This window comes from Protomyctophum bolini (genome assembly GCF_963924005.1).
Source record: "Protomyctophum bolini genome assembly, chromosome: 22".
Lineage (NCBI taxonomy): Eukaryota > Metazoa > Chordata > Actinopteri > Myctophiformes > Myctophidae > Protomyctophum > Protomyctophum bolini.
Genome location: NC_137883.1, coordinates 18,640,227 through 18,663,762, shown reverse-complemented (window position 1 = coordinate 18,663,762; position 23,536 = coordinate 18,640,227). Strand labels below are relative to the sequence as shown.

Here is a 23,536-nt window from a genome sequence, read left to right as displayed (position 1 = left end):
TGTGTGTGTGTGTGTGTCCGTGTGTGTGGGTGTGTGTGTGTGTGTGTGTATGTCCGTGTGTCCAGCCATTACAGGGAGTGTGGGCAGCAGATGTGACCGATGGCACTTGTGTGGCTGTCAACAACAAATATAGGCTAATGGCGTTTGGCTGTGCCAGGTACGTGTGTGTACACTACTGTATATTCAGTTCTGTGCTTTCTAGTGAATCTTTACAAACTGTGCTGATAGCTTGTGGTTACCATGGCTACCCTGCCTGTGTGCATGTCACTTTGAATGGGCAATCTGCAAGCATGGCAATATTTCCCCGTCCTCCGTCACCCTTTCCTCCCTCAAACACGTGATTTCATTCTACTTTTCACTTTATTTATCTGTGTCACTGTGACAGAGTTGCAGTTTGCCCCAAAGTTAGTTATCTAATGGACATTCCTGCATAATTAATTGATAAGGGAAGATAAGAGTATGTCCTGTACTCCATCCATCTAGCTGTGTAGTATATAAAGACAGTTGTCAAATAGCTAAACGATTACATCATCTCTCATGTATGTTACATCATAATAATAATAATAATAATAATAAAAATACATCAAACTTATATTGTAGGTATTCAAAGACACTACAAATACATTTTATAACAAGGCCAACACAGTGCATTATTTCTTTAGCTCAGAATTTCTGCCTAATTTCCTGTAGGTTTCTATAAATAACAAACATATTAAAATATAATTGTCTCTAATTGTATTAATTTATGCACGGCCTCAATTCTGATCTTTTATGCATGCTATTCTGAACTACATTCTACCCTGAGTATGTATGTTGTACAGTATGCATGTGAATATAATCCATTGAAAGTGATGATTGTCTGTCTGTCCGTCCTCCCAGTGGCTCGGTGCTAGTGTACATGATAGACACAACCACAGGATCAATGCAGCTCTCCCACAAACTGGAGCTAACTCCAAAACACTACCCAGGTATGTCCTTTAACAACATTCTTTCCTAATCTCTCTTTCTCTCTTTATTGGCATGGTAAATATGAAAGAACATTCAGAACTAAGACACATGTACAATTATAATCTATACTGGGTCTAATGTTCTAGAATAAAGACACTCTTTATTCTCTCATTGCAAACTCTTCACCACAATACAATTTTGCATTCAAATATACTATGTTGAATACTATCTTTAAAAAACTAAACTAAAACATAGAAAAATATAACACAAATTGTAGCAATGTCTCTCTTCCCCCTCCCTTGACATGAATTCATTGTCTCCCTTTCATGTCGGCTCTTGTAAGATGCAGTGTGGTTGTGTGTTTTCGAAGATTTCTTTCTTTCTTTCTTTCTTTCTTTCTTTCTTTCTTTCTTTCTTTCTAATCATCAGTTTTCCAATGTTTACACCACAGCGCCCCCTTGTGGTCATACTTGAGTGAGGCGTAGTGCTGTAGATGGTTGTTTCCAATACATTTTGCATTTTCACAGAACTTTCAAAATACCTGTGAAACTGGTTTGAAATTTTTCGCTTGTAAATGACATGCCCAAAATAGCGATGCCAGGTTGAAAGTTGTTAAAAGTGTTAAGATTGTTATGAAGATGTCGAGGTCAAAGTCGCATGATTAGTCACACACGTTACTGCAGTGTGAAATTTGTTCTCCGCATTTGACCCATCTCTTGGAGCGGTGAGCCGCAGCGTGCTCCACGCTCGGGAATCATTAGTTGATTTAACCCCCTATCCAACCCATTGATGCTGAGTGCCAAGCAGGGAGCCATTTGGTCCCATTTTTACAGTCTTTGGTATGACCCGGCCAGGGATCGAACCCCCGACCTCCCAGTTTCAGGGCGGACTCTAACCACAAGGCCACTGGCACTGTCTGGTGAACTTAATTAGTTTTCTGCTAGGTCCCGCCGCTAGGGCATGCTAGCGGACCTTATCAGCCAGGTCTGTGTGTGTATGTATATGTATGTGTGTGTGTATATATATATATATATATATATATATATATATATATATATACGGACCCCAATGTATACTCTGTGTATATAATGGTTGAGCCCCACGGCAGCTTTTAACATTGGTATGGTTGCTATGGCAACGCCCCGTCACCTCCAGCTATGGGACGGCAAATCTGATCTCCGTTTAAAGCAGTTGAAAGGAGGATTTTCAAACCGCCATAAGTCGGAATCCAGGAGAGCTGTCCTTGGTGGATCTTCTGCCATCCAAATTTTGGATTAAATTTGTGTCTTTGTGCTGCGTCGCTCCCAACATGTAAATGCTTCTGGCGACAGGTAGGGAGTGTGTGCTAATGATAGTAAAGTGTGTGTGGTGAGGGCAAAACTCCGTCTCTTAGATGAACGCGTACGGTGGCACTGGGAACTTCATAAATGCTAACTGCTAGCCGGCAAAGAAAGAATTAATGAACCTCTGCTTTGCCCTCTCATTCAGACATCTATAACAAGACGGGTCCAGTGAAGCTGATCTGCTGGTCTCCTGACTACAGCGTTGCCATGGTGACATGGGAATGTGGCGGTCTGTCACTGTGGAGCGTCTTTGGAGCTCACCTCATCTGTACTCTGGGAGAGGACTTTGCGTGAGTGAACGCACACGCACGCATGCACATACACAGTTACACACACACACACACACACACACACACACACACACTAGGGCTGGGAAATTAACTGAAATACACTGAAATGGATATTTGAACCAGTAACCCAATAAGCATGTACTTATTTTTTTTTTCTTCTAACGGCAGATTAGAAGATTAGAATCTTTTTCTACAAGCTCAAAATTAGCAGATCTACAAGCTAATAGAGCGCCACAAAGTGGCGCGCTATGAGCTTGTAGATCTGCTATTTTTCAATAGCTAAATTATAACATAATGTTTAAAACACCAAAAGGGGTTCCCACCCAAAATGGGTTAAATTGACAAAATTGATTAGTCTGATTAACCACTTAAACCTGTATTACATTTTGAAAATAGCCTATCTACAAGCTCACAAAGCAAAAGTTTTAAATAATCATGATATTTGATTTGAAGTCTCATCGCCCAGCCATATCACACATCACCGTAAAATAAAATTAAACATTACATCACACATCAGCTTTGTACAAATTTCTGTTAACATCTCTTTTGTTTATCTATGTCCTGTTTTTCTGCTGTTCTTTCTTTCCTTCAGCTATCGTTCAGACGGGACCAAGAAGGAGCCCCTTAAAATCAGCTCTATGGTGAATAGATTCATTCAGATTATTACACACACGCTTAGCATAATTACCTACCGGTATTCTGAGTCAGTACTATCTATAAGCTCACAAGGTGTCAAAACATGTCACAATGTGATGCGTTGTGAGCTTGTAGATCTGCTATTTTTGGGGAAGATATTTGGTGTAGATGGGAAAATGCAGTATACCAACTAATGTCCATGTTTATGAACTCGAGAGGGTTTATAGAGTGGTCTGCATTCAGACGTTGCTCATATTCATGTTTTTATTTCTCCATGGGGGGAATAAAAACATGAATACCAACAGTGAGTGTAGACCTTTTCTTTTTGCAAGACTAATTGGGTAATATAAGGCTTGGGTTTACGGTCACAGACCCATTTTTATGGTTCGTGAGGAAATCCCTTTTTTACTTTTACTAGTACACTTTCAGAAATATTTTCCTGGTTAAATTTTTAATTAAGATAAAAAAAATATATATATAATATATTATATTAATATTAATATATTATTCTATCGTCATTGGCCCTTTGTGTCTAAACTGAAACTTGACTTCCTTCCCAGAGCTGGGGTGCAGAGGGTTATCATCTGTGGGTGGTTCCCAGTAAGCAGGAGAGGAAAAGCCAGGAGGAACAAGAGGAGGTTGAGGAGGTAGAGATGGTTACACCTCCTCCTCGCTCCTCACTGCAGGCTGGCATACTGCAGTTTCACTTCATCAAGAGTGCCCTAACGGTTAACCCCTGCACAGTGAGTCACACTAAATGTGTAAAATGTACATGCATTAGTATCAGTATTACACACTCATGCAGTATACACACTCATTACAGATATAATCACTATAGAATGTAGGGGGGTGTTGTCCAATGCTTGTTGTGTTTTCTTTTTCTTGTCTTTTATGCAAGTCATGTGAGTTTTGTTGTTGAAAAATCAATCAAAAACTTTGATGATAAAACAAAAAAAGAAACAAGCAGCCTGGGTCACTGGTATGTCCACCCAGCTGCCTGGGCCACTGGTATGTCCATCCAGGCACCTAGGCTGCGTGTGTCACAGGTTCGAATCTTGATCACCACAACCTTTCCTGCGTGTCACTCCCTATCTCTCTCCCCATTTACTGTCAGACTACTATCCTATCTTTGTACTATAAACAAAGGCATAAAAGCCCCAAAACGAATCTTAAAAAAAGCAGCTTATCGCGAAAACCGACTGCACGGTTCAGCCAGAACAGCTATTTTTGGCGGAAGGAAAAGAAGAAGAAAAAAAAAAGAAAAAAAAACACAAAAACCAAAGTCACTTTGTGACTGCTTGGTCCCTTAATTACATGAGCACTGAGCAGACTGTAAAAACAAGTGCGATAAACTTCGTAGTGCACAACAAAATAAAACGGGGCTCAAGTGGTTAATCTCTTCTATCTTTCTCTGCTTCACAGAGTAACCAGGAGCAGGTGTTACTTCATGGGGAGGACCGTCTCTACCTGACGTGTGGTGACCCCGCACAAGTTCACAGCACGTCTGACACACACAACACCCACCCCCACACGCACCCTCGGGACAGCAGTCCACTGCACCACCCCCCCAACCCAAACTCTTCTCTCTCTCAGGGACTCAGCACTTTATTGGGGCATAAGCATTGGCACGTGGTCCAGGTAAAGACACACCGTAGACCAGTGGTTCCCAAACTTAAATCGACATGTATTAGCCCGCAGACCCCCATTTGAAGAGATATGCCAGGGACCCCCCACAAGAGAAGATCTTTGCGGCTCTAGCAGTGATTCTCAACCTGTTGTATTTCAAGGACCCCCCCCCCCAGTTTGACATGAATTAGGCTACGGACCCCCATTTAATGGCATTTCTATCTCTGAGACCCCCAATTTATATTGTAAAATCGGTATTAATTTAACTTTCAGTTCATTAGTAGTGTGTGTGTGTCTGTCTCATTTAAATGTACACTCTATTAGTGGGTCCCCTGAGCAGTGCATTTCACTCCTCAACCTCTCCAGTATAACTGATCTGTGCCCCACAGTAAAATTGTGGTAATTGTCGTATCATCCTGGTATGAATGTGTATGACCTGAACATACCTGAACATAAAGTTAGTTGTTATTGGAAAAACATGCATGCTGAGTAAACCTTCCCTGAAAAAGACTAATGTCATTAGCTAGTAGTATCATACAGGTAGTATCCAGGATACTACCTGTATGATACTGGGTTTCCTGCACAATGTTATTGGCATGGCGCTGCGCCATGCTTGAAATAAATCGCGCCATGCTAAGCTCCAAAGAAAGCTGAGGGGGCTAGTGAATCATGGTGTGTGTGATATGACATGTCCAGTACCTCCCCAGTGCCTGCCCAGTGTCCCCCAGTACCTCCCCAGTGTCTCCCCCAGTGCCTCCCCAGTGTCTTCCCAGTGCCTCCCCAGTGTCTGCCCAGTGTCCCCCAGTACCTCCCCAGTGTCTCCCCAGTGTCTTCCCAGTGCCTGCCCAGTGTCCCCCAGTACCTCCCCAGTGTCTCCCCCAGTGCCTCCCCAGTGTCTTCCCAGTGCCTCCCCAGTGTCTGCCCAGTGTCCCCCAGTACCTCCCCAGTGTCTCCCCCAGTGCCTCCCCAGTGTCTTCCCAGTGCCTCCCCAGTGTCCCCCCAGTGCCTCCCCAGTGTCTCCAATAGCAATACAAGAGCAATAATACAAATTAATCTTAATTAATTAATCTAATTAATTAATTAATTATTCTAATTAATTAATTAATCAAAAGGTCCCCCCGTGCAAGGAAACAATGAGTATGGACTATGACATATTTCTTTGTGTTTTTACCGTCTAGATTCACAGCACATACCTAGAGAGCAACTGGCCTATACGGGTAAATATGGAACTAAATCTCATTCACTTTATTGAATTTATTGATGGAACAGTGAGTTTACAGGGAGTAGAGGTGAAGGATTTTAAGTACTTAATTAAGGTCAACATTCCAGAGCAATGGAGAGTGTGGAAAAGAGGTGATGAAATGAGTGCAAGCCAGTTGGAATTAGTGGAGAAAAGTGTCAGGTGTGATAAGGAAAGTATCAGCAAGAATGAAAGGGAAGGTGTACAAGATGGTGGTGAGACCAGCTATGTTGTATGTATGGTTTAGAGACCCTAGTAGATGGTGGTGAGACCAGCTATGTTGTATGTATGGTTTAGAGACCGTAGTAGATGGTGGTTAGACCAGCTATGTTGTATGTATGGTTTAGAGACCGTAGTAGCACTGAGGAAGTCAGGAAGCCAAGCTAGAGGTAGCGGAGACTAAAATGTTATGGTTCTCTGTGAGTAACATTTAACCCATTCTGACCTGAGATCAGATTCTAAAAATGTCTTCTACATCCTGACAGTTTTCTATGTTTCTGTCAGTCGTTCTTTGATTTTTCAAAAATAGCAGACCTACGAGCTCGTAGCGCGCCACTCGGTGGCACGCTGTGAGCTTGTAGATCTGCTATTTTTCAATAGCTAAAGCATAACATAATGCTAACACCAAATATTGGTAGAAGGATGCTGACCAAAGGGAAGATTTATGGATGTAGTGAAAGAGAACATGAAGTTAATCGGTGTGAGAGAAGAGGAGGCAGAGGACAAGATGAGATGGAGGCAGATAATTCACTGTGGCGACCCCTGAAGGGAATAGCTGAAAGGAAAAGAAGAAGATTGATGATTCATGATTATATGGTTTTTGTTGTTTTTTCTTCTTCTTCGGAAGTATGTGTGTACAACTATTTTAACCTGTTTTGTAGAATGAATGCATTAGTTATGTGCAGTCACAAGTCTATATATCTAGATAAGACTTAAATTAAATCATTCACACTCCCTTTTCTCTTTCTTTCGCTTTTATTGTGTGTGTGTGTCACGTGTGTGTGTGTGTGTGTGTGTGTGTGTGTGTGTGTGTGTGTGTGTGTGTGTTTCCAGTTTGCAGCCATAGATACAGTAGGTCAGTGCATGGCGGTAGCTGGGCGACGGGGCTTTGCACACTACTCCTTATACACCAGGAAATGGAAACTGTTTGGAAACATCACTCAGGTACACAGAGCTGGTGAATAGAGAACGCATTGTCTCACATTGTGTTCCAAGTTCATTGAGTTCAAATGGCAATCTTGTCACTCATATCGTCACTGTTGGGCAGAAGGCTTGCATGTCCAAAACAAAACCGTAACTTTTCAGGAAATGGAAAAAGTTTCGTCATATGCTCTTGTTAATACTTTACATTGGTTAAATATTTATATTATGCCCACCAACAGATTTAACCACATTCCTTGTGCAAAATATTTTCAAATTAGCAAATTTAGCAGATCTACAGCACCAGCTCACAACGCATTGCTTGTGATGTGTTGTGCGTTTGTACATCAGGTATTTCTGCTACTTTTGCATGATTCATCACTCTTGTACGATGAAGGCATACATTTACAGGAGAATTCTTTTTTAAATAATAGGCAGACACAGTACAAGGTTTCTGCCCAACAGCCGGACAGCAGCGATATGTGCGTTAATGTCCTTGCATTTATGTAAACAGGAGCAAAACATGACAGTGACAGGAGGACTGGCTTGGTGGAATGACTTTGTTGTGGTGGCCTGTTACAATTTCATCGATCAGCAAGAAGAGGTAAGAAATGAAATTAAATATGAATTAATTTACTGCAAGAGTTTCTCTAGAACAGTCTGCAGCCACTGCCAGGGCTGTTAAGCCTTAAAGTTATACATGGTTGCTCAATGACACACGTGTCTTTTTGAGTGGTGCAACCACTCCAAGGAAAAGCAATGTCCGTGTTAACCTATGTGACTGTGTGTGGCTATGTGACTATGAGTACCAGTAGGGGCAAAAGTGATTTAAGTTAATTACAGAGAGAGAGAGGCAGGGGGAGAGGGGAGTTGCACCACTCAGTTCACACAGGTGTGATTCTTTTTATGCGAGGCACTGGCATTCACCTAAGTATAAATCAGCACACATGACATTTATCTGGATTTAGTCACTAACGCCCTATTCAGAAACGGAAATATTTTTGAAATCACCTATAATGACATGCTCAAAATAGGAACGCCAGGTTGAAAGTGGTTAATCTATTGTTTTATGTCCCCTCTTTGTTATCCTCGTGTTCCTCTCTCTCTCTGTAGCTGCGGTTGTACCTACGGTCATCCAACCTGGACAACGCCTTTGCCTTGGTCACTAAGCTCCAATCGGACACACTGCTGCTCAACGTCTTCAGAGACATGATCATTATTTTCCGGGCCGACTGCTCAATCTGCCTTTACAGTATAGAGAGGAGACATGACAGGTGGGGCTGCAATGGTTGTGCCCAATGGTCTTGGGCACAAATTGTGTTAAAGATACAATAATAACGAAAACGTTTCTTTGCTAGCTCTGTCTGGTCGTAACCTAGGTATTTGCTAAACTTAGCAACTGCAACAATTACAAAATTCTGAACCTAACAGTGATGCCGTAGTTTTGTGTCACTACAGTGACAACCATGCTACTCATCAAATGTGTGCATGGATCTGCTACACCACACCGTACCCATGTCAGCACATCATGGCCCTCATTTATCAACCGTGCGTACGCCAAAATATGGGTGCATGCCGAAATTACCGACATTTTCGGCATTTACCATTACAAAAAGTTACGTCTGGTCGGGAGCTGTCGTACGCTTTGTCCTCACCAGTTTTTCTGTCGTAGAGCAGCGGAGCAGCATTGTTTGACCAGCTGAGAGGCTGTCGCAGGCATCTAAACATATGTTTTCACTCCTAAAATGTATAAAACTAATAATACATGTGAAAAAAATATATTTTGTAAAGGTATGCCATATGAAATTGGTAGTGTGCAAGCAATTAAAATCGCGCAATTAAAAACAATGTTGCAACTGCAAGTCATGCTTAAGCCATTTAAACAGTGTTTTGCATGACCGCATACCGGTAGCCCACCCCCCCAAATGTGCCAGCCAGCGCAAGTGCAGGGGAATCGAGTGGACCGCATCGGAGATAGGCTAGCCCAGGCAGCCCACCAGTGCCATAGTGCCATGTACATGAGGCTGGTTTAGGCAGCACATTAATATGATTGACAGTTGACACTAGCCCAGCCACTGCAGCGACTCGCGAGGCAATCTAAATAGATTGTCATAAACGTGCATGGTCATGGACTCATGGTGTCATGGACGGACCACCACAAGAGACAGACAGGACAGGAGGGAGGAGATGCACCTAAAACAGCAGCGTGTGTGCGCGCCTATTTAATTCATTGTTCGCAGGTTCAGGTTTTCGTTCACTAATATATTTTGTTGTATATTAAATGAATGAAGACTTTAATAATTTAATATAGGCTACAACAGTAGCTACAACTTACAACACACAGCAGGCGCGTAGCGTGGATCAAATGATTGACTGGCCAAATTAGCATGGGGGGGGGGGGCGCATCCCCGGCCGTTAGGTGTGAAGTGTGGACGGTTTGGGGGACCATTTAAAACAAAGGTGGCTTGCATGCTGTGGTTTACTAACCAGAAAGGCATCAGCTGTTTGCGATCACTTTATAAATGCCGTGGCGACGTGGGTGTACTACGAAACCTGCACTCGAATCTGTGGCAGATTTTACACTCGATTGATAAATAAGGGCCCATGGCATGTGTACACTACGTAAAACGGACAAAGACCTACAGTAGTTAATGCCATGTATGCCTACCCTGATATTTCTGTGTAAATAGTTGTATTGCATTAACTTAAACTGCGGTTGTGTTCTAATAGTTGCGTATGTGTTTGTCTTCACTGACCAGTCCCAACCCTTCAGTCAGCGTTGAGCTCCTCCAGGAGGTGTCCATGTCCCGCTACATCCCTCACCCTGCCCTCGTGGTTTCTGTCACACTTACCTCTGTACGCACTGAGACTGGCATCACGCTCAAAGCCCCGCAGCAGGTAACACACACACACACACACACAGTTATACACTGAAATTTGTGTTGCGGTTTTATACTGAAAATTGTATTGCGCAATTACTTGTGCAAGCAGAGTGCGCAAGTATTGTGGTCGGCTGGACCAAAGGTGGTATGTACTGTATGTATGATGGTCATGGTGGTCATATTCTTATAATTGGCTGTTGATGGGTGATTAAGATCTGTTTCATGTATACATACATACTGTACATTACCTTTTACCCACCCGACATTGAAACATATCTTAATTACGTCACCATCAACAGCCAATTATAGAATATGACCATCATACATACATACCGCTTTCGGTCCAGCCGACCACAGTATACTACTTTCAAGTTGCATACATGTATACAAGTTATGTATACAAGTGCGCTCTGGTTGCGCACTAGTATAGTTTATGGTTATATATAGTTTATGGCCTACTAGTGTGCAACGCGCAAGTTGGCACTTGACAGTGCAGTTCTAGGTTCACATTTTATTATACATTCATGTCCATATACTGTACGTTTTTCTGTCAATTGCAGGCCTGCATGGCTGAGAGCATTATGTTGAATCTGGCTGGCCAGTTGATCATGCTACAGAGGGATCGATCGGGACCACAGGTGCGAGACAAAGAAACTCCTGCAAACAACAAGAAGCTGGTGAGTGCAACCGTTGATTTGTTTTCATGCTTGTTATGCACTGCATATTCTACTATATTACATAACTTGCTTGTTTCAGCAACGCACGACTATCGTGTTTTTGAGAGGCACTATCCCCTCCAACGTCTGGCTTTCAGAAATTAGGTCATGTGGCAGCCAAGTCTATGGATTAGAGTTGTTTAGCCAAGTCTATGGATTAGAGTTGTTTGAGAGAAAATAAATCACACCTGTGTGAAGTGAGGGCCAATCACAATTTGCATGCTCACTTTGGTCTTCAATGTTTATGTTACACAAAACTTGTCATCGTACTCTTGCTCGTTTACATATGACATAAGTTTTCCCTTCAATGTCAATGGCGTTTGATGTTTAATTTACGTCATATTTAGCGGAATTCTGACAATTTCTCTGTTCATTGTCAATGACAAATCTTGAGACAAGCTGTTTATAGAATGGGCTAGCGTCCCTTAAAATGCACACCTGTGTGAAGTGAGGGGTGCCCTTATCAACGTACATAATCATGACATAAAATTGACACTATGCCTAATTGCACTATGATATAAAATTCTCCATTCCTTGCCAATGGGAATTTAATGTTTGTGTAGGACAAAGTTTGTGGACACACCAAAAGTTGGACATAGGAGGGGCTAGTGCCCCTATGAGGTTATATCTTCCCTTCTTCTCTGGAGTCCTGCCTCAAAGCAGACCAGAGGTAGAAAACTGTCGTTCCCTGATGTCATCGCTAGAGACACATACATCAGTAAGCAGGAACTGGGGATGGCAATGAAGGACCGGAAAGTAAAGTGAAATCCATGAACTCGACCGCGGTCGAAAAATTATGATGAGTGCCCCTCAAAAAAACAGCACCCCCAAAAATAGGACCCCAGCCAAGTCAATGGACTTTTTATGGTTGCACCCACATGCTTGCACCCACAGTGGTCAGCATTCACCTCACACATGTGTGTTTTTTTTATTTGCCTTGGTTCAGTTGTGTCAAGTACTTGGTAGCAGGCAGCCTAATGTTATTGTAATGTAACAATGCACCAAACAGTTTATACCTCAATCAACAACAAATTTAAATTTAGGCATTTAGCAGACACTCTTAATCCAGAGCGATTTACAGTAATAATAATACCTGGCAGTGGAATATATATATATATATATATATATATATATAATGAAACAATGCATATACACTATAGAGTGCTATGTCTACATAAAATGCTATCCAAGTTACATAAGTTGAGCCTTTGCATACACCTGTAAGCTCGTCAAAGCTAGGGCAAGTGCTACGGGCTAAGATGGAGTCTGAAGAGGTGGGGTTTCAGACTACGGCAGAAGATTGGGAGTGAGTCTCTGCAGTACTGATTACAATGGGAAGTGCATTCCATAGTTTTGGAGCCAAAGGAACACACTGTAGTGCTTCAAACAATGTAATATAAAACGTCAAACCTAGATCATCTGCCTAAACAACATGCTATCTAAATAACATTCTTAGCACTTGTGGTCAAGCAAAAGGAAAAAGAATCACACTCGTGAAGTGAGGGGTGCTCTTATCATCATACATCAGCCAATCAAATCGTCACATTCCGTGCTACAAACACACACAGCTGTGCATAGGAGGGGCTAATGCCTCTCAAAACATTAACAAAACAAGTTACCAACATATATCTACAAAATAAAAGTAGGGAAAGAGGAGTGCTAAGGAGTGAGGTGAAATCTGAAGACGTGCATTTTCTGTCTGTAGTCCTGACTGCAAGAGCTTATTCCACAGCTTGGAGGGAAAACAATCTAGGATGTTTTAGGGAAGGAACAAACGGCCTTCCTGTCTGTGTTAGCACTATCCCTGATCATGTCCTGAAGGTTATGCGGTCCATGACCTCGATTGCCTTGTACTGGGTGCGGCCAGAAGTCGTTAAAGAGAGCGAAAAGGCAGAGAGATGTAAAAAGTAAGTTGGTGACCACAGGCATGCCACAACATTCTGGATAATTTCAAGGGGCTTCAGTGTGCATTCTGGGAGGCAGTAAAGATGGAGTTGCAATGGTCAGGTGTGGAGACTAAGGGACAGGAGCTTGGCAGACTCTATGGTGAGGAAGGGTCGGATTCTTTGTACTGTATGTTTTTAGTGCAAACCTACAGGATTGAATAAGTAACCGGGAGTTGTCGATGGAAATAAAAAGATCATGCAGGGGACAGGACGTTCCACTTGACCCTCCCTTGTTCCATATTGACATTTCTCTCTCTCTTTCTGTCATGCAGCTGCCGTTCTGCCCCCCAGTAGTTCTGGCCCAGTGTGTGGAGAACGTGTGGACTACCTGTCGCTCCAACAGGAAGAAGCGTCACCTGCTAGAAGCCCTGTGGCTGTCCTGCGGTGAAGCAGGCATGAAGGTCTGGCTGCCGCTGTTTCCCAGAGACAACCGCAAGCCCCACTCCTTCCTCTCCAGACGCATCATGCTGCCCTTTCACATCAACATCTACCCGTTAGCCGTACTGTTCGAGGACGCCCTGGTCCTGGGGGCCACCAACGAGGCAGTGCTTTATGATGGCCTGCAGGGGGGCGCGGCGGAACCCCTGGAGGCTGTATTCCCGTACTGCACCGTAGAGAGGACCTCCCAGATCTACCTCCACCACATCCTGAGGCAGCTCCTGGTTCGCAACCTGGGTGAACAGGTAATTAGGCAGCTACGTCGGTGGTTCTCAATGTGGAGTCCACGGACCCCCAGGGGTCTTTGGGGGTTCCAGGTGGTCCCCAGCTAAATCATTAATAGTTAGGATGCAAATGGGCCATATGTCATACTGAGGCACACAAATTGAGGAGCAAGATCTAGAGCCGTCTGTGATGTAGAAAAGTGTTTTGGTTGTATTTATTTTTCATGCATGTACTACAACATTGCGACATCCCCGAATGCTCGATAGGGCACAAAAAACCTTAAAAAAAAAACAACAACATGCTGAATCATTGTGTCTCCCCCTCCCCCAACAGGCATTGCTGCTGGCCCAGTCCTGTGCTTCACTCCCCTACTTCCCACATGTCATGGAGCTGATGGTGCATGTGGTGCTGGAGGAGGAGGCCACGTCACGGGAGCCCATTCCTGACCCGCTGCTGCCCACCGTGGCCAAGTTCATCACCGAGTTCCCACTGTTCCTCCAGACCATTGTGCATTGCGCGAGGAAGACTGAGTATGCACTGTGGAACTACCTGTTTGCAGCTGTGGGGAACCCCAAGGACCTTTTTGAGGAGTGTCTCATGGCTCAGGATCTGGATACAGCTGCCTCCTATCTGATTATACTGCAGGTGAGGTTTGGGAATAAACGCAAGTAAATGCAGCTGTAAGCACAACACTGTCACCTAAAACTGGACAGTATACAACACTCCACATGAAGGTAACAAGCAGAGATATAAACATAAATATTAAATCATATCATATCCTATATTTAAATTGGCATAATAAGGGATGGCCAGCCAACGGGCCAGCATATCACATCGTTACGCTCACCATGACTCTGCCATAATCATACAAGGAGTTTCCAATGCAGCTAAATATTGCAAAAAGTATAAAACAAAGACAAACAAAAAGAGTGGTTGGCAACATAAGCCACAGATACTCAGACACAAGCGCTCTTCTTGACACCTCACCCCCTAGGTGTCACCCTATAGAAACTACATCTACACTATAGCTAATCAATAGGCATCCGGAATGGGAGCAGGTTGCCATTGTTTATTGTTTGTTCTCCTTGTTCTCATTGTTTGATCTGCCTTTGTAGAATATGGAGGTGCCAGCAGTGAGCAGACAACACGCCACACTGCTCTTCAACACAGCCCTGGAACAGGGCAAGTGGGACCTCTGTCGGCATATGATCCGATTCCTCAAGGCCATTGGCTCAGGAGAGATGGATACTCCGCCCCCAACGCCCACCACTCAGGTGACCTTCAGGTTTTCTAAAAAATGCAGCTTTTTTCTTTTCTTTCTACTTGTTTATTGAACTTTGTGAATATCAACCATTGAGCTCATGGAAAAGTGGAAAAGCGCTTCATAATGTATTTCACATTCACCCATTCTCACACACCGATGGCGCAGGCAAGGCACCAACCTGTATATCAAATATACATAAAATATTTAGAAATTAAGAATAATTAATTATCAGTCTCTTGTGCAAGTATGAGACATCCTTTAGCAGCAGATATAAAACTTAAATGTGCACATAAGTGATAGTGCCAGTGCAGAAGCAATGGCGTGTAATCATAGTCATATATACATTATATGATAATGCCTGTATTACAGCCTGTGTCAACAACACTGATATGATATACCAGTACACTACTACATAGTACATACACACTGACATTTGTCTTGCGACCCAGCAGCCATGTATGCAAAGCACATTTACTGACATTGTCCGTTAATTAGTTTAACTGGTTAATGGGTGGAAACTGTTCGTATGGCTTTTGATACTTGGCTATCTCTTGTTAGTTTATCATAAATAGTTATGAAGCCAATATTAATTGAAAAAAGCCAACAGCCAAAAAGACATCTAAAACCTGGCTGGTTGGATGCCGGAGCAAAAACAGTGATAGTTTCGTTTCGAGGTAAAAGGGGGCCCTTGCCCAGGGTCCATATTTGGATCTGGCCTGCTCTGACATCATTCTGACGTCTGCATAAACTCCATATTTGGGCATGCCTGACAAAGAACTTTAACCCTCTAAGACCCGCATTAATTTCTACTTGCAAAAAAATGATTTCAACCTTACTACAGTACTTTGTACTACTAGGACTAAGACTAAAAAAGATGTTAAAAAAAATAAAGTTTGATTAAATATATTATAATAAATTAATAATTTACATTTGGGGGATATCTTTCACAATAATGAATAAAACATGTTCTAGACATTCTAAAAAAAAACATATATTACAATTATTTTACTTACTTTTATTGGGGTTAAAGATCAAAAGTCATAGGTTACAAAATGACCAGAATGTTTTTATTTGTGTGAATTTCAGCCTCTGTGGGGGGTGTTTATATGCAAATATCATGACCAATGGCATTGAAATTGTATTGCAATGAACATCACTGATGATGTTTAGGTAAAAAAAGAACAGAAAAAAAAAAAGTAATTAATTAAAATACAATTGTTGCTATAAAGCAACGCTGGGTCTTAGAGGGTTAAAGGGCATAAAAGGGACACAGACATAATATCTGAGTGGGGCATTAATTTCCAACTTGCATCGTTACAAGTAGGCCAGTGCCCAACTGACACTGCTGTAGAGGCCCCACAGGCACCCCTCTAGTTCTTAAAAAGCCTATATTAACCTTTAATTTAACATCAAACCAATTCAGTTGTGAAGCATAGCTCCAATTCTTTTCATTTACAATTCAACATAAGCCATCTGGACAATGTAGAAAGCTTGCAGATCAGTCACAGAAACAAGCTTTTGTCATAGATCTTCTGATTTCTGATTGGTCAGTTATTGATTTGCCTATGAAAGCCCAATGTACTATGTACTCTTGAACACCATAGACCTTTGCATGAACATAGTTGAGCTTGGTGTCTCTGTTTCCAGGAACCCAGTTCAACAGGAGGATTTGAGTTCTTCAGAAACCGCAGCATCAGCCTGTCCCAGTCAGCTGACTCCATTGCATCTGGCATCCTGCAGAAGACCTTCAGTATGCCCAGTGGACCCTCTGCTAAAGGGTATGTGTATTGTCTACACTTCCCTTTCATTAACTTTGTATGCCATCCCACTTTTATTTACTTATTTACTATTTAGTTAAGGTGTGTGCCACATAGCTCTTAACAGCTAGTCCCCCGAGTTCAATTCCCAGGCCTTGTGCACCTTTTCTGCATGTCACTCTGGTCCCTGTCTTTCCACTGTACGAATCGAATCGAATGAAGACAGAAAAGCCCCCAAACATACCTTTAAACATTTTATGCTCAAATAATGACAGAACTAGCCCTATAATTAATAATGATCTATTTCTAGAAATGTTTATAGAATAAATATCATTCCCTGCATAATTATTCCAAAGACAACTTTGTAGGTCACCTCTGACCTACACCAAGTCCAAACAACTTGTTTATCCATCTGATTATTCTTTCCTGGATTGAAGAATGTGCACATCCTCCTATTGCGTTAACATATTATTAATTTCTCTCTCTCTCTCTCTCTCTCTCTCTCTCTCTCTCTCTCTCTCTCTCTCCTCTGTAGTCGAGAGGTGGAGTGTGCAGAGAACATGTACATTGACCTGATGCTATGGCGTCATGCGCGCCACCTCCTGGAGCAGGTGCGCCTCCGTGACCTGGGCTGCTTCTCTGCACAGCTGGGCTTCGAGCTGATCGGATGGCTGTGTCGCGAGAGGAACCGTGTGGCCCGCATTGAGGACTTTGTCATGGCGTTGAAAATGCTGCACAAGGACTTCCTGTGGCCCTTCCCTGTCATCCCTGCTGGCAGCCTGAGCTCACCTCTGAGGAATGGTCGATGTCGTACATGTAAGATTGGATAATAAAAATAATAAACTATTTCATATAGCACCATTTAAAACTGTTGTGCGTGGGGAAACAGGAGTCTGTGGGAAACCAGTTGCAAACTGAGGATTTGGGAGTGTCTTCATATCGACGCTAATGTTTTTTTAATTGTTAATTGCTTCCTGCATCGTTCTATAGTGACATATACCCGTATGTCTTCTTGCTGTCCTTCCTCAGTATTGAGTACACGGCTGCTGAAGTCCCAGTCAGCTGACAGCCTGTTGAACAGCGACATGGACACCGCTCCTCCCCAGGAGCCCCCCAGGAGCCACACCTGGCTAGATGGCCTGAGCTCCAGGCCTAAAGACACAGACGCTGCTTCCTCTGCTCACTCTCATCACCATCATGCACCACAGACACAAGATGCCTTCCTCTCTCCACTCACCAACAAAGGTAACATAGGAATGGCAGGTTGAAAGTGGTTAGAAACCGGGACACATCAGCTACATAATTGCCAATACCGATTTCGTCAAACAAAGTCAAATATTGGCCGATATATGGTAAGCAAAACGCTCCTTTAAAAAAAAATGTTTTACTAATCCACCATTTGATGCCCCTGCTCTCCTTGCAGTGGAGGAGTACAGCATTGGCTCGGCTACAGACCTGACAGAGACCAGTTCAGTCGTGGACGGTGATTGGACCATGGTGGATGAAAACACCTCTACTCTGAGCCTCAGCCAGGCCGAGCTGGAGCACATCTCCATGGAGCTGGCCAACAAGGGTCCGCACAAGTCCCAGGTGCAGCTCAGGTGAGAAAACCAACAGCAAGCTTCACTTGTCGGGTTAATCAGTGATTAAATGATGTGAAGACTACGGAGCTATTTCAGGCAGACAACTCAAATCAGCACTAACACCTGATCGGGTGATCAGTCACATGCAGACCTTCTGTTTGAGCGGGTTGTTTAAACCTGCCCCACTGCTCATTCAGCTGCTCTACTATATTGCTGCTAATCTATCTTCCTGTGTTTGACCTTGTACAGCACTTTGGTTGACCCCTGCCCTGGTCATTGTGTAAATGTGCTTTATAAATAAAGTTTGAGTTGCTGCTGCTTTGTGTATAGCTTTATAAAGGTTTTAGAGCTTCCACTGCCACCCTATCATCCACCTTGTCTTGCTATTTAATTCCTTGGATTATACTAATGGAAAGTAAGGAGAAGGGCCTTCTCCTTACTTCAAATGACGTAAACGTACTACGTACTAGTAAAATAGTCAGTGATCCTAAAAGCATCTCAGTTGTAACTTAAGTCTACCGAAGTTCTGTAAGAGTGTGATCACATTTTTGATTTGGGGAAAAAAATGTGTTGATTATTTTGTGGATATAGGCTCAAGAAATCAAGGAGCATTTCATTGACAAAATCTATCACCACCGTGTCTTAGTAAAAGTGATCTGTGGACATGGTTATGGCACATACCAAATGTGTGCAAAATTACCTATTTGAGTGCCTGTTTCAATTCCCAGCTGGCCGGGCAAGTTAGCTGTGTATAACTTGGGTTGTGAGTGACTAGACATTTGATAAATGATGCTCACTGTTTTTCTTCATACCCTTAGGTACCTGCTTCATGTTTTCATGGAGGCAGGCTGTCTGGAGTGGTGTGTGGTGATTGGCCTCATACTGCGAGAGGCTAGCATCATCAAGCAGGTGATTGGCTTCTTGGACAGCCCTGAAGTTCCCCCAGAAACTGTTCAGAGTATTCGTAGTGGCTTATCAGCTGTTGATGTATGGGCCTCCACTGACTGGTAGGTTTAGTTAAACACAGTGTACATTATATTTCCTCCTTCTATTTTGTGTCTCTTTGTCTTATATTCATTCTGTATATACTCCATCTTTTCTCTCTGTCTCTTATATTCTGTACTTTTACACTTGATGGTATGCATGTCTAGAAATTGTATAAAGGCATATTGTAATACAATTTAGGGAAAGTTTTTACATTTGTTGGTGAGTTTTTTCACTAATTTTGATGGTGCCATTATACCTGTAGTTGCTAACTGGCAATCGATATTGTGTTTCAGCAATAGTCATAAGTGTATTCATTATTTCATAGTTTGCAAATTGCTCATCCATCAAAGAAATATCGCTTTCATAGCCCTAATTGTATAGACATAAAGTGGAATGCTGCATAGAGTATTTTCCTGAAAGTGTTGAATATGTTATGTCCTTTTTTGAATACAATAAACCTAAAATATTAGTGATGCTAACAGAGAATGGCATGGCACAGTAAAGCGTTATTCATAATCTGATTTATCGGTGGTGAGGTGACCACCGCAACTACAACATGACGTCACGGAGCCACGGTGAAGAGCTAACCACCGCTCCAGCCCTTCTCTCTGTTTTTACTCACCACCGCTCCACATTATTACAGCTCCGGTGGTCACCTCACCACCGGAGTGGTGGTCACCGAAAATCCAGAATATGAATAGGCCTTAACACTACAGTTCACTTTGTGTCTCCAGCCTGGGTTACAAGCCATTCCTTAACCTGATCCGGCCTCAACTACAGCAGCTGATGGAGGCGGCTGCTGAGCAGGTTCAGCCTGAGGCCTTTCAACCCACCAGTCAAACTTCGAAACTGGGTGGCCCTGAGGGTCTCGGGGGCCCTGCCTTACCCCGGGCTGAGGACACTCCCATGGGCCTGTCTCTGCCCTCCCATGAGCCCCCCGGCGGCTTCCCCAGACCCCCCTCTGAGGACTGCCCCCCAGAGGAGACAGAGGAGCAGGGGGAGGAGGAGGGAGCCTATGATTGCACCTTGTCCTGAAACCCTGTTACTGAACTCTGGATACTGGAGGGGGAGGGGGAGGAGGAGGGTTCAAGCAGTGGAGGACTTGTGTGTGTGTGTGTGTGTGTGTGTGTGTGTGTGTTCACGCACACTCATGCAGGCATGCATGCGTGCTTACGTAGACATGCCTTTGTGTCTGTATGTGCATGATACATATCCAGTAGCTCTCATGCAGGTTCTTACTTTAATCAGTATTATCCACTCTTCAGACCCCTCGTCATGTAGGCTTCTGTGTAGACTAGAGCCACTGTGGCCACTTATTCACCATCAGCAACAACAAACTGGCAGACTGCCAACCCAGGACATTGATTTGTTTTTAGCAGTTGTCACTTTTCAAAAACACCTGGATGTGCACGTGTGTGTTCCTGTGTGGTGGACTGCAATTTGTCCGTTTGGAGACTAGCACAACAACACAGACAGACATCTGATACATTTGTATGTCCAGATGTATCTGGACACCTTGAGATAAATATTGCAGTTCAGGCATGAATCGCTATTGTGCCCCCTGGTGTAGAAAAGCAGCGTAAGGAAGGAATTGGTTCAATAGCAAGACTTTTGAGTCGATCTCATGGCACTAGTCTATGCTAAACCGCTAATCATAGGGTCAAACAAAGTTCTAGTCATCAACCTTTTTGCGGATGCACTGAAGTGTGTCTGAGCCTGTGTGTATGTGTACGTTTGAGTGCAAGAGCTGTCTCATGCTTTTATACCTCATAAATTCTAAATATTTTGTGATATAATGTCATAATGTAAGGGGGTACCAGTTAGCATTATACTGTACAGTGTGTGTGTGTGTGTGTGTGTGTGTGTGTATATATATATACATATATATATATATATACATACACATACATATCTATTTTTAATTATATTGTTCATATTGAGGTCTCCTTAAAACATGGTATCTAATGGTATTAAATATCTGTAATGGTGAGACTGAGAGAGGATGGCCATAAGTGTTGGAGAAAGTTTCCTTTGGAAATCTATTAAAAGTATAAGCAAGCCAAGTTTATTTGTATAGCACATTTCAACAAGGCAATTCAAAGCGCTTTACAGAAAATATCACTAGGACACAGAGCATTAAGACAGTCTATAGGCAAGTTTCTGACCACTAAGAAGTACCTCTGCTTATGTGTGTGTACCTGCCGAGGGTATAAAAAGCCTCAACCAAACTGACTGTGTGTTAAGAATATATCTGCTGAACTCACATGAGCATATTATGCACATGGGTTTGGCCCGTCAAAGAAGTACTATCGAAGGTTTTGAAAACCACCCTCTAAGTTGACCAAATATTTTGATAAGACTTCTAATAAACTTTAACATTCACACACATACAATTTTATTTTTGACATCTCAATGGTTTCTAACCCAGATACACTATTGGCTGCGATTAAATTGTATGGTATTATTAAAGTTATATTATTCAATGTTAAATATTATGACTCCATTCAGTCCATTGCATAGAGAATTTGACTGTATGCACACTTGAAAGTAGTGTTAAAAATGCCACATTTCAGTATATCTTATTATTGCCTTGGCAGTAATTGCACGGCTATTGTGCATGGACTAGTTCCTACACAATGACCTTGAATGAGATAAAGACTTGCATCTTGCGTTTTTACATTACCACTTGCAGGCTACAGTACCATACATATCAAAACATTGAATCACATAAGTCTTGTTTGTCTGTGTGTTTAGAATTTGACTTTGTATGCCACATATGTATTGAGTTTGTCAGCTATTTGTGTTGGTGGCTATACTCACATGGAGTTGAGAATTATCATAATTGTCTTCATATTACTATTATTTATTGCTATTATAGTTGAGTGATAATTACTGATATATGTTGATGTTTTATTTTTCCCCAGTTTGTTTTTATTGGCTGTCTGATAAAGTAGTCCAAACTCCAAACGTTCCCCTTCCAGTTATCATCTATAATGGCTCTCTGTCAAAGGCACAACAACGCTTTCCAATTAAGTGCATCAGTGTTATATTGTGCAATGCATTGAAATGTTACTCTCAGCTTTATTTTTTATTTTTTTTCTGTTTTTTGTTTTGTTTTTCTCCCCTAACTGTATTCCATGTCACTTTTTTATGATTGACCAAAACATATTTTCAACAGAATTACTGCTCGCTTGTTGGGGCATGGCAGATGGTTAGGGTGTGTTAACTGCTGTTTTGGTTTTATTTTTGATTCCTACTTATATTAAACTTATGCTATAGTTAGGCTGCACTTTTAAAACAATATTCACTAGTTAGGACAGGTTAAAATGACTATACAGCACAGTATTGCTGTTGCTAATGTACTGTTACCATACAGTTCTCCCAAGTTTAGTTGATTATTATAGTTTCTCCCTAGTTTAAGTAGGCATCAGCTTACAATCTTCACTTTTAACAAGCCTACAAATGAACTAGGCTACTACTCTGCTATGAGGTTTACTTTACTTAAAACAGAACCAAAGACTTTTGATCAGAGGCCTTCTGTTTTAGCTGGTGGTTTGGACAGATCCCTGTATGCAGAGGTACAACATAATCTCCTCAAGCTCCCCACTAACGAAAACATAACCATTTGATCCTCAAAGCCAGTACAGACATTATACGCGAGTCGCGACACAATTTCCTACGGAAATGATTATAACAGATTTATTTTTGTTTTTATTTCGCTTCTGCGTGGGTGAGGAGCAGTTTGTTAGGCACGTCTCTCTCTTGGCCAAAGTCAAACTAGGACTCTGGTCTCACAAACGCTATGAGGCCTCAAGTATCTGAGGTGGAGAATGCTCCCTTCCTCCTATACGTATTGTACAGTTTAAAAGTATTGCCTATTTTCTGACTCGGAATAAATATTTATTCCAGTGTCAGGAATGGCAGACATCCTCAATGCAGTGTAAAGATACTTTCTTGTACAGTTGCCTTTTCTACTCATGTTTGGTTTTCTATTTCATTTTCCTGTACATGAAGAACAATAAATTATTTTTAAAAACAGTAAAGGCTATTGGCTTACTTGATTTGTTTTATTGAACAGATTCTATTCATCAAACTTGAAATTTAAACTAACTTAAATAATTTTCTTTCTTCTAATTCTTAAGAATTGAATTACATAAGTTCCTGTGTTTATGGTGTTAATTTAAGAAAATCCTAAGTGACGTTTGAGCTAAAATGTAAAAAATAAATCAATTCGTTGATTACTTAACTCTCATTCTATTCACTAGATGTCACTAGAGACCGACTCAAAGCTCGACAGACGCACAGGTCGGGTACCACTGAGTTCTATTCAACATGGGCACTGGTTCTCAACATGGGGTCGCCGCTGGTCACGGGACCCCAGGGGTCACTCACTAGCACTAGTCAGGCTATACCTAGTATTTATTGCTATTTAGGAAACAAATGGACCTTACTGTGTTCTGTACATTCGAGTGTACAACTAACCACCTCTACCATTTGTAAACTCGCAGTTGAATT

General features: G+C 42.2%; 1 protein-coding gene across 1 annotated transcript in view; it reads left to right on the top strand.

Moving 5' to 3' along the window:
* The window catches only part of ric1 (RIC1 homolog, RAB6A GEF complex partner 1), a 56,032-nt gene extending 33,002 nt beyond the window's left edge, over positions 1-23,030 (top strand). Inside the window, exons 7-27 of the mRNA XM_080756436.1 lie at positions 66-157; positions 880-968; positions 2,437-2,581; positions 3,174-3,222; positions 3,778-3,960; positions 4,640-4,855; positions 6,022-6,060; positions 7,137-7,247; positions 7,738-7,827; positions 8,337-8,497; positions 9,983-10,121; positions 10,666-10,782; positions 13,040-13,450; positions 13,764-14,075; positions 14,546-14,704; positions 16,342-16,472; positions 16,987-17,267; positions 17,481-17,696; positions 17,875-18,052; positions 18,853-19,041; positions 19,756-23,030. Of these exons, the coding sequence (XP_080612562.1) occupies positions 66-157; positions 880-968; positions 2,437-2,581; positions 3,174-3,222; positions 3,778-3,960; positions 4,640-4,855; positions 6,022-6,060; positions 7,137-7,247; positions 7,738-7,827; positions 8,337-8,497; positions 9,983-10,121; positions 10,666-10,782; positions 13,040-13,450; positions 13,764-14,075; positions 14,546-14,704; positions 16,342-16,472; positions 16,987-17,267; positions 17,481-17,696; positions 17,875-18,052; positions 18,853-19,041; positions 19,756-20,056 (3,609 nt within the window). The 3' untranslated portion in view covers positions 20,057-23,030. The remainder of the gene's footprint in view (positions 1-65; positions 158-879; positions 969-2,436; positions 2,582-3,173; positions 3,223-3,777; positions 3,961-4,639; positions 4,856-6,021; positions 6,061-7,136; positions 7,248-7,737; positions 7,828-8,336; positions 8,498-9,982; positions 10,122-10,665; positions 10,783-13,039; positions 13,451-13,763; positions 14,076-14,545; positions 14,705-16,341; positions 16,473-16,986; positions 17,268-17,480; positions 17,697-17,874; positions 18,053-18,852; positions 19,042-19,755) is intronic.
* The last annotated feature ends 506 nt before the right edge of the window (positions 23,031-23,536 follow it).